The sequence below is a fragment of the Mirounga leonina genome, unplaced genomic scaffold (genome assembly GCF_011800145.1).
Source record: "Mirounga leonina isolate KUSES-001 unplaced genomic scaffold, KU_Mleo_1.0 Mir_154, whole genome shotgun sequence".
NCBI classification, from domain to species: Eukaryota; Metazoa; Chordata; class Mammalia; order Carnivora; family Phocidae; genus Mirounga; species Mirounga leonina.
In genome coordinates this window covers 57,750,077-57,762,202 of record NW_023270389.1, presented here as the reverse complement: position 1 = coordinate 57,762,202, position 12,126 = coordinate 57,750,077, and the positions used below count along the sequence as shown (strand labels likewise).

The 12,126-nt window shown below is 33.9% G+C and overlaps 1 protein-coding gene across 4 annotated transcripts in view; it reads left to right on the top strand.

The window, feature by feature from the left end:
- DCAF6 (DDB1 and CUL4 associated factor 6) overlaps window positions 1-12,126 on the top strand; it is a 127,953-nt gene that overhangs the window by 25,651 nt on the left and 90,176 nt on the right. For all 4 annotated transcript variants that reach the window (XM_035010909.1, XM_035010908.1, XM_035010907.1 and 1 more), the window contains exons 5-6: window positions 93-185; window positions 9,417-9,602. In XM_035010909.1, coding sequence (XP_034866800.1) covers window positions 93-185; window positions 9,417-9,602 — 279 coding nt within the window. The remainder of the gene's footprint in view (window positions 1-92; window positions 186-9,416; window positions 9,603-12,126) is intronic.

Sequence of the window (12,126 nt, the reverse complement as noted above, 5' to 3'; positions counted from 1 at the left end):
TGATATATATTTTGAATCATCAGTTAACTGAAAGATGGCATACTTGTTTATATGTCCAGTTTACTTAAATTTATTTTTTGCTTTCTTTTCAGGTTAATACAATCTGTTGGAATGAGACTGGAGAATATATTTTATCTGGCTCAGATGACACCAAGTTAGTAATTAGTAATCCTTACAGCAGAAAGGTAAAGTGGCTTTAAAAAAAATCTGTAATTCAATGAGAAAAATTAAGCTAGAAATTAAGAAATTGTAAATAATTGTGGAATGGGTATTTGTAATAGAATATCCTTATTTTGCTTAAGGTAGTTATGTAATTTGGGAGTTATTACATGCCTATCCCTTAATCTTCTTAGGAAAACATAGATTTCACCCAGCTTTTGACTGTAGCAGATTTAAATATGCTTCATTTTATCTACGTGGGTAAAATTCCCAAAAGTAACATTATCTCAGTAAAGCATTCTTTGGGAGAAAAAAGCAAATGTGATTTTTTTTCTTTCATGCTCACAAAATCTACTCTTCAGCCAAGTGGCTTAAGAAATATAATTTTATCAGTTTGCAAAAATAGTATCTAGGCTCTAGTGAAATGCTTCATGATATCTAATACCATAAGCTGGCATAACCATTTGAGTTTTAGGATTATGTAATTAGGATTATGTTCTGATTTTTATTGACTCTTCTCTGTATATGGAGAAACTATACACTTACTTTTATATCAGTGAGAACTTGGTAGATTGGCAGACCAAACTGTTATTTAATAGTAGCAATCTTACAGAATAAATTATTCACATATTTCTTATTTTTCCACATTTAAACAGTTAAGATATTTAAATAAATGTTTGTGGTCCTTCAACCTGAATGAGGTTCATATTGAAGGTATCTTTGATTAAAAGACAGGTCATAATTTTGTTTCAGAGATAGCTTTACTTAATTGTCCTGACTTAGCAGAGGGAAACTTGATGTTTTTAAATCCTACTTGTGTTAGGTCTGCAGTTACTAGGTCTTTTAAGGTGCCTGTACCTAATTCCAGCCTGGAGCTTAGGGCCTGGCTCGGTGGCACATGGAAGCATTCTGATTCCCCAAGTGTGGAAGCTCCGAAAAAGGCCAAAAAACTGTACTTTTGGGTTTTTATGGAGGCTTCATTATACAGTCCTGATTGACTAAGTCATTGGTCACTGACTGATTCAGCCTCCAGCCCCTCTCCCCACCTGAGTTCCAGCTCTCAAATCTCATGATTGCTCCTTTTGGCAACCAGTCCCCACCCTTTGGTGGGGTCCAAAAGTCACCTTTATTAATAACAAGACACCAATTTCACCTTTATATCTCTGAAGCATTTTCAGAAACTATTGACGAAGACCATATATATGAGAAATATATTTTGGTCATCTGGATGACCAAAGAAATATTTCTTATAAATCATTATATTGTACTAGCATAATGTTTTCCTTACAGTAGAGGAAATTTCCTGGAATGATGTGTATGTAGAATTTTTTTTTTTTTTTGACCATCACTATCAGAATTTTAATGCTCACGGTATTCATAACAGTTGACTAGACACCAAAGGAATAATCTTTTTTTTTTAAAAGATGCAGAGCTTCACTCTTTAAAAACAAAACAAAAAACAAAACTGTAGTAAAATACACATAAAATTAACTGTCTTAATAACTTTTAATACTTCTTTTCAGTGACATTAAGTATTTTCACATTGTTGATACTATCACCACATCCAGCTATAGAACTATTTTCATCTTGGAAAACTGAAACTCTGTAACTCCTTTTTCTTCTCTCCTCCCATCCCTTGGCAACCACCATTCTACTTTTTGTCTCTATGAATTTGACTACTCTAGATATATAAGCCTTTATACAACATTAGTCTTTTGTTACTATTTCATTTATCATGATGCCCTTAACATTCAAACATACTGCATGTCAGATTTTCTTTTTTTATTTTATGGCTGAATAATATTCTGTTGTATGTAAATACCACATTTTGTTTCCATTCATCTTTCAGTGGACACTTGAGTTACTACTTGTACCATTTTGATTTTGTGAATAATGCTGCTATGAACGTAGGTGTACACATATCTCTCCAAGTCCCTGCTTTTCAATTATTTTGTGGCTATACCCAGTGGAATTTTTAGAAGATCTTGTTTCTTCTTTATTTGCTTATTTTTGGAAAAAAACGTTCATTTTGATGCATGGTTCCCAATAGAATGTATATTTGAAAAGTGATTACTCTTGGGGTGCCTGGGTGGCTCAGTCGTTAAGCGTCTGCCTTCGGCTCAGGTCATGATCTCAGGGTCCTGGGATCGAGCCCCACATCGGGCTCCCTGCTCAGCGGGAAGCCTGCTTCTCCCTCTCCCACTCCCGTTGCTTGTGTTCCCTCTCTCGCTGTGTCTCTCTCTGTCAAATAAATAAATAAAATCTTTAAAAAAAAAAAAAAAAGAAAAGTGATTACTCTTTCTCTTTTCCAGTTTAAGAAATGAGTAATCAAATAATACTTTTAAAGAGTTTAAATATAACAAGACTTTATCTTTTTCTCATATTGGTCTTTAATAGATCCAAATTTGCTATCATCTAGGAATATTTTTAAAAATTTAAAACACAGATGATTAATTACATAGGAAAAGAAAGTGTTTGATCCTGAGTCAAATATTACCTGTTCTTAAAGTTTGACTTTATTTTTAGGTCCTGTGCATTCATGGAAAGATTAATTTAATGCAAATAATTTTGAAACACTTTTTTTTTTTATAGAGTTAAGAGATTGGAGGTGTTCCTTATTAATGGTAACATATCCTAATTTTATATATAGTATGTCTCAAATATATACAAGAGAGAAGTTTCTTTTTCCAATAATTACAGTCTAGTTTATTTGGACCAATCCTCCCATTGAAACAACTAAAATATTCTTGATTAAAGACTAAAACTTGTCCTAAAAGTAACAAGTAACTTGCCTTGATACTAAGGGATTATCAGTCCAAAATGGAAGGGAAAAAGTGAGTCCAGAGAAGTGAGCATGAAAGCCACTTTCTCCCTGAAGATGTTTGTCAATCCAAGCATATATAAACTTTAGTCTTGATGGCCTTGAATGTCAAGGTAGACAGAAACAAAGCTCAGGACCCAAATCAAGTATGGATTCCTATAGCAGATTCTCCACAGTATGCTGCTCCCGCCCCCGCAAAAGGGCCACCTCCTCAAGGTATAGATAAAACTGAAGGAAGGTAACCTTATAATATCTAATATAAAAGAAATCCTGTGTGTACCACATACGTAAAATTTTTCTTGATTTGGCTTCAGCCAGCTACCCATAAGTTCTCAGAGCATAACATGTTCTTTACTCTATACTTTTGCTTGCACTCTTCTCTCTTCATGGGATGTTCTCCTGCTTTGCCATGCACCTCCCACCTACTTGGCAAATTTAAATCCATCCTTCAATTCTTGACTCTTAGCTGTGGTATACCTCTCTTGTTGCCCTAGGCAAATGTAGGCACTCCTTCCTCTATGTTCTCATTGTACTTTGTGGATAATTAGATTATTATGTTTATTTGCTCACCATTAGACAGTAATTTCTTTGGGACAATGACAGTTTTTTCTTTTTTGTTTCCTCAACACTTAGTAAATTACCTGTCACGTAGTAGGTGCCCAATAAATATTAGTAAGGAAAGGCAAGGAATTTCTGTATTCAATTCCTTAGGTGGGGGTATGGGTTGGGTTTAGAGAGGAGTGATTTTTACCAAGAGATTCAAGAACCAACACTTTCTATCTGGATATTCCTGGACCAAGTTTAAGGTTTTTTTATTTTAATTTATTTTTGTGAGAGAGAGAGGGAGAGCATTAGTGGGGGGGGTGGGGCAGAGGGAGAAGCAATTTCCCCACAGAGCAGGGAGCCCGATGTGGGGCTCGATCTCGGGACCCTGGGATCATGACCCGAGCTGAAGGCAGATGCCCAACCAACTGAGCCACCCAGGCGCCCCAAGCTTAAGGTTTTGGAAGCATTGTATGTGACATGATGAAAGAGATACCTGCTTGGCCAGCTAGATTAACCTGATGATCAGTAAAGTCATAGATGTTACAACTAGTTTACAGTCACATTTATTACTAATTCCAGTTATCAATATGTCATTTACATCTTCAATTAAGTTACTCTGCCAACTTCTACCTCTCTAGGCCATTATTCTTAGATGTTTTCTAAGTATTTTAATGCATTGATACAAAGAAAGCACAAATAAGAAAATAAATCCAGCTACCAAAAATAATAACCTTTTGCAAGTGCATATCATTTTTAAAAAATCAGTCTTACCACTACTTACCTCCGGTAGAATGCATATCTATATTGATTGTAGTTTCAGTTTTGACAATTAAAAACAAATTCCAGCCTTTGTTGGAATTACTAATGTGTACACATGAGTACTTGTTCTTCCAACAATTATCTATTAATAAATTAGAGAGTGGTTCAAAATGAAGTTAACATGGTAGGCAGTGATCAGATAGTAGGCTTGATAGGCAGTATGAAGGAGTTTACATTTTAGTGTCTTTGAAATAGTCACTGGAGTGTATTAAACATGCAGGTGATATGACCTGCATTTTTAAAAGATATCTCTGGCTGCTGTTTGGAGAGTAAAGTTTGAATAAGATCAGAAGTAGGAGATAGGAGGCCATTGAGTCATCCCAGTAAGAAGAGATGGTGGTTTAGACAAAGATAATGGCATTGAGGTGAGGAGAAATAGTTTGGAATATATCTTGGACCTGGATTTGCTGGTGGATTTTATAGATTTTGTATTATATATCTATATCTATATATATATTTTACTATTTTATAGTGGATGAGGGAAAGAGAAATGAAGGATGATTCTTTAGTTTTTGACTTGATCAACTGTGTGGGTGGATATTGCTGCCATTGGGATGAAGATGGAGAACACTGGAAGGGGAGTAAATTTGGAAGAGGATGTCTGAAATCAAGAGATTTGTCCAAAAGAAAAGAGCTTCAACTTTTTACTCTTTAAATCTTAATTACTTTAGGGGCGCCTGGGTGGCTCAGTCGTTAAGCGTCTGCCTTTGGCTCAGGTCCTGATCCCAGGGTCCTGGGATTGAGCCCCACATCCGGCTCCCTGCTCAGCAGAGAGCCTGCTTCTCCCTCTCCCTCTGTCTACTTGTGCTCTCTCTCTGTCAAATAAATAAATAAAATCTTTAAAAAAAATACATCTTGATTACTTTAATAAAGAAATCCATCTCAATTTGTGACTAATATGTCATATGTCAGTACACATATTAATGTACCGAGTGCTTTTGTTTCTGAAGCTATGCATAATCCTGTTAAATGGAGATAAATCATGAACTGTTAAGAATAATGTCTGCTGAATGTGACTAAAGCAAAGCCAAAGGCCTATCGGATGAAGAAACTAATACATACACTGTAAGCAGTGACTTTTATATAGTTAGCTACTTGGTAAACCATGCTAAAATACCTGACAGAGTTAAAGGTTATGATATCTATTAAAGGCTTTACATTAATTATTCTCTGTGTTTTTTTTATACCTTAGTCTTCCAGATCTTAGTGTCTTACACTTGAAGAGAGGAATGAAAGATTTTAAAATATTTACGATTTTATTCTCCATTGGCTTTGGTTGATGCAGGTGCAAAAGACACCCTCTCTTTTTTATTTGACCCTAATTATATGTGCATTATATGTGTAAGACTTACTGGGGAACAATTTATGGTACTTAGCAAATCCTTATTTTGGCTATAACCCTCTAACCTAGTTCTTAAATAAAATGAAGTGACTTAAATATTCAAAGTGGTCAAGGTAAATAGCTGCTAATATTCATTCCAGGTTTATGTTATGATTTGGTATGGTAGTCTCTGATAAGAATTTGGCAGTTAGTATTATATAATAAATACTCACTTAAAACCAAACCCAAAATAAAGTTGAAATATATTTTCCTAACTTTGTTTTAATATTTAAAAACTTTTGGAAAAATTGAAAAAAATAATACAATGAACATCCACAAATAGATTTTTTTTTTAAGCAATTGAGCCCAAGTTGGAGGCATCATGCACTTCATTCATGAATGCTTTGGCATATATCTACTAAGAACAAGAACATTATTCTATTTTTAAAAATACATAATATTGAATATGGAGTTGATCCTCATTACTTGTGGATTTCATATTTGCAAATTTGCCTACTCATTGAAATTTACTTTTAACCCCCAAGTCAATACTTCCAGTGCCTTCCTGGTCATTCATGGCCATGCACATGAGCAGAGTGACAAAAGAATTGAGAATTATTTCAGCTCTCATACTGTAAACATACTGTATCTTTTTCGTGGTATATTTCATGTTGCATTTTTGCATTTTTGTGCTTTTTATTGATGATTTCACAGTTTAAAATGTCCCCAGGTATCATGCTGAAATACTATCTCGTGTTCCTAAGCACAAGAAGCCTGGGATGTTTCTTACGGAGAAAAAATGTTAGATAAGCTTCATTTAGGCATGCATTATAATGCTCTTGGCCATGAGTTCAATGTTAATGAAGCAACAGTATATATTAAATAAGGTCTTTAAACAGAAACATTATAAAACAATGCTGTGTATTGACTGATTGAGGAAAATGTTGTGGCAAGAGGGTCAAAGGAACCTAACCACTTATTTCCCTAGGAGCAGTAATTCAGTACTTGTTAGTTCAGTGTTGGCAGTGACTTATCAGGAACGATGAGAGTCAACTATATGCTATTATATATGTGATTTTCTATTTGATGACGTACACACATAATACATGCACATGTATACATATATGGTCTATATTCAGGTTTTCTCGTTTGTTTATAGGGTTCTTTGTCACTGCCATGCCTCTTTCAATCCAAGCTCCATCCATCATTTCATGTAGTTGTCATATTTCCTTAGTCTCTTTTAGGATAGTTCATTCAACTTTTTGGTCTTTCTTGATATTAATATATTAGTTGTTTTACTGTTACATTAATATAGAAGAACAATTGTTATATAGAATGTCTCAATTTGGATTTGTCTGATTGTTTCTTCATGAATAGATTAAAATTAAAAACATTTTAGCTAAGAATTCTCCACAGGTGACATTGTGGTACATGATATTAGTTTGTCCCCTTACTGGTAATGTTAAGTTTGATCTCTTCATTGTGTAGGTATGTTTACCCTTTACAATTAATAAGCTGTTTGTGAAGTGGTATGTTGAGACTGTGAATATTCTCTTTCATAACAATCTTTCTTACATTGGTTTCAGTGTTGTTTCTTGCCTTAACCAGTTGTTAAAATGTAGTTACAAAATAGTGATTTTTAATTGTCATTCCTTTTACACTTATTAATTGACATTACTTCGTAAATAAGAGCATTTCCTTTGTCCCTACCACCTTTGTGAAAAAATCACTTCGGGATTATAGATTTTTTTAAATTCAATATATTATAGTTTATTACTGATAATACTTTTTGATGTTTAGATTATCCCAATTGTTCGGTGGGACATTTAAAGCCAACTTTGTCTATGTTTTGACGTTTTTTTTTTTTTGAGCACAATTTTTAAAGCACACCAGATTCCCACTGCATTAAATTCTCATTGTACATACATTGTGGGGATGTACCATAATTTATTCAATAAGTCTCCTGTGCTTTGCTGTTATGAATAGCTCATTAAATAATTTTGTGCATTTTTTCTTGTATTGTTGGAGGTGTATCTTAAGGGTAAATTCCTAGAAATAGACTTGTCTGGTCAATGGATAAATGTGTGTGTGATTTTGTGGAGTACGGCTAAATTCCTCTCCATTAGTCTTGTACCATCTAGTTCTCCCACCAGAAATGGTAAAGAGCCTGTTTCCCCATAGGATCACTTACATAGTGTGTTGTCGAACTTGAATTTTTGCCAATCTGAAAAGTGAGAATTAGTTTCTCACTGTAGCTTCAATTTGCATTTCCCTTATCAACAAAGTTGGATATTTTCTCACATTCTTAAAGGTCCTTTGTATATCTTTTTGTGGACTATGTTTTCAGATCTTTCGCCCATTCAATTAAAAAACCCAGGTTTTCATGAGAGACGATGGACTTTGAAAAACAAACAGAGTTCTAGAGGGGAGGGGGGTGGGAGGATGGGTTAGCCTGGTGGTGGGTATTGAGGAGGGCACGTTCTGCATGGAGCACTGGGTGTTATGCACAAACAATGAATCATAGAACACTTCATCTAAAACTAATGATGTAATGTATGGGGATTAACATAAGAATTAAAAAAAAAAAAAACCCAGGTTTTGTTAAGTTTCTTTCTGTCAATTTTTAAGCACTATTAGGGAAATTTGTTCTTTATCTTCACTATATGTTGCAAATATTTACATATTTATTTTAAACTTTATTTCTGTCACAGGAATTCTAGTCTTTATTTTTAAAGATTTTATTTATTTGAGAGAGAGCACAAGCAAGAGAGCACAAGCAGGGGGTAGTGGCAGAGGGAGAGGGAGAAGCAGACTTCCCCTGATCAGGGAGCCCAATGCAGGGCTCGATCCCAGGACCTTGAGATCATGACCTGAGTGGAAGTCAGATGCTTAGCTGACTGAGCCACCCAGGTGCCCCACAGTCTTGAAACATAATTAAGGAAGGAGATGTTGGGACTTCTGCTATAGTTTCATCTTTCATTTCATGATTCATTTAAATTCAGTTTATTTTTATTTTTTTATCCTGGAAGGGAATAACTAAAAATCATCTAGTAAACAGTTTCAAAAGTCAGTCAGGGGCGCCTGGGTGGCTCAGCCGGTTACGTGGCTACTTTTGGCTCAGGTCATAATCTCAGGGTCCTGGGATCGAGCCCCACATCGGGCTCCCTGCTCAGTGGAGAGCCTGCTTCTCCCTCTCCTTCTGCCACTACCCCTGCTTGTGTTCTCTCGCTTGCACTCTCTCTCTCTCTCAGATAAATAAATCAAATCTTAAAAAAAAAAAAAGGTAGGTCAGGATAGTAATTTCTTTCTCCATGCCCCTGTACCTACTCTCCAATCTTAAAAGTAACTTGTTCAAAGTTGATTACCTGAGAAATGCAGGAAAATACTTTTAAGATAATGAAAATCATCTTCTTTGTCTCTATTTCTCTCTCCCCTTATATATAATAGTCCTTTGTTATTTACTGAGATCTTATAAATGAGTCAGATATACCAAATAGGTGGAAATACGTATATTTAATTTTCACAGCACTGTTCCTATTGATGGTACTTACTCTTCTTCACATCTCATAGAGAAAATATGTGAGATTCTGATTTTTTAAAAATTATATTAATTTGAAATCAAATGATAATTTTTTATTGAGATAATAAGAATGTTAATGAGAATTTATTCCTGGCTATGATTATATTAAATGTGAATGTTTCTTTCTAGGAAATAATAAATTACCAAGAACAACTTTCTCTGTGTTTTAGGTTTTGACGACAATTCGTTCAGGGCACCGAGCAAATATATTTAGTGCAAAGTTCTTACCGTGCACGAATGATAAGCAGATTGTATCCTGCTCTGGGGATGGAGTAATATTTTATACTAATGTTGAGCAAGATGCAGAAACCAACAGACAATGCCAATTTACGTGCCATTATGGAACTACCTATGAGGTACAGTATTACTATGATTTTATATATATATATACACATACACATACATATGTAAGTGTGTTTTTATATAAGTATGTATGTGTAGATTTGTGTATGTACACTCTCATGCATATGTAGGCAGAGAAATTATCGACAGACTATCTAGATTTCAGTAAAGTACTTGAGAAACTGTTATCTTGATAGGCTTGTGAATAAAATTAAGAAATGAAATATAATAGTAATAGGATTTGTAATTGCAAACAGATGTCAGCCTTTAAAAATACTTCTGTTACTGTGCTACAAGCCTGTATACTAGGCTTTAACCTCTTAAACACTTTATCACCGTCTTATAGAAAGTCATTGATGGCATGCTTATCAAATGGAAAGCAGGAAGAACGCTAGTACACTAGGCAAAAGAATCAGATTCCTAAAGGACATTAATAAGCGCAAGACCTGAGTTGAATTAAATGAGGTGAAATGAATTTAAGACTCAATTATACTACTTAACTTGGTTCAGAAAAATTGCTTACTCTTCAGAATATTCTTTTAAAATCTTTTCATGTCATTTCTTTGCATCAAATCATTCATCGGTTCCCCATTATTTGTGTTAACCTGGTGTATCTTTGTCTATGATTTGCGTTTCATTTCTCTGGTAACCTCATGTTTTGGTGTGTACTTACAAAAACAGTATATAGCTGCATTTTATTTTCTCATCCATTTTCACAATTTTGGCTTTGAACTGGAGATTTTAGTCAATTTATATTTATTGTAATGATATATTTGGATCTATTCATTTATCTTACTGTTTGCTGTTTGTGTTTTGTTTTGTTTTTTTAATTTCCTCTATACATCTCCCCTCGTCTTTTTGCCTTCCTTTAAAATTGCTTGAAGATTTTGCTTTTTGTCTGTTTTGTTTCTGCTACTTGCTTGGAAGATAGACATTCACGTTTTAGAAGAATTAACAAAGACTAAAATCAATAAATACCTTTACCCTTCTCCTGAATAAAACACCTTAGAACATTCTAATCTCTTCATCCCTTGTCCAATTTTATATGCTTATATTGTTCTGAAATTAGTTATATCTTTTCTCCCATAAATTAAATATTATCATTGTCTCATTAGTTAGTATTTGTTTAGATTTACCTACATATTTACCAATACCTTTGGCTCTTCTACCACAGATTCTCCATATAGGGTCATTGTGTACCTAAAGTACATTCTTTCCAGTTCGTTTAGTGAGAGCTTGTTAATAGAAACAATTTTCATTTCCTATTATCCTTTTATTTTCTTCATTTCTTTCTTCCCTTTTCATCTCTTTCCAGAAAATGAAGAATTTTATACCAATTCGTCAAAGGTAGTTTTGCTGGATATTTGCTGGATATCTAGTTTGATAGTTATTTTATTTCAGATGATATTCTACTGGGTTCTCACTTTATTGTTGAAGTTGAGAACTCAGTCATCAGTCTAACTGTGGTTTCTTTATAGTTAATCTGTCTCTCTTCCTTGGCTGCTTTTAATTGTATTTTTCTTTGCTGTTTTTTTTCCTTCATTAATATCACCAAATTGTAGTTAGGTTTGGATTTCCTTTTTATTTGTCATATTTAGAATTTATTGATGTTTTTGGTCTGAGAAATTGGCATCTTGGAAAAATGTGGGAAGTTTGCAATCAATAGGTCTTTGGTTATTCTTTACCTTCTCCATTTTTTTCTCCTGGAATTCTGATTAGATGTATGTTGACTTTATTCCATCTATCATTAAACTTTGTTTTTTTTTAATTGAAGTACAAAGCATGCAGGAAAAGTACATAAATCCTAAGTATATAGCTTAATAAATTATCACAAAGTAAATCTATTCATGTAACAACTATCTAGGTCAAAAAATACAAAAGCATTAAGTATCCCGGAAGCCCCCTCATTCTGACTTATAGTAATTTGTGAAATTCATCCATGCTGGGTGCAACTATAATTTGTTCATTTTCATTGCTGTATAGCATTCCATTGTGTGAATGTACCATGACTGATTGATCTCTTCTACTGTTGATGAAAATTTTAAATTTGATTTCCCATTTGGAGGAACATTCCTTTACATGACTCTAAGTACATAAATGCATGTACTTCTTTGGGTATATACTAGAAGTAAACTTGCTTGGTCATAGGACACATATTTGTTTATTTTAGAGATATTACCAAATAATTTTCCAAAATAATTGTAACAACTTATATTCCTGCCAGTAGTATATAAGAGTTCCTATTGTTGCTCATCTTTGCCAGCAAAGAAGATGGTATTATTAATCTCTAATTTTGGCAACTTATATAGTGTCATCTTATCATTTCAAATGCCTTTCCCTGTTGATGCTGCTGATGTTGTACATTTCTTCATATGTTTATTGGTTATTTGGATATATTCTTTTGTCAGATGCCTATTCAGATGTCTTTCCTAATCTTTCCATTGGATTTGTCATCTTATTTCGTTTTCGATTTATAGGAATTTCTTAATGTCTTCTGCATATGAACCTGTCTTTTCCTACTCTGTGGTTATATTTTCA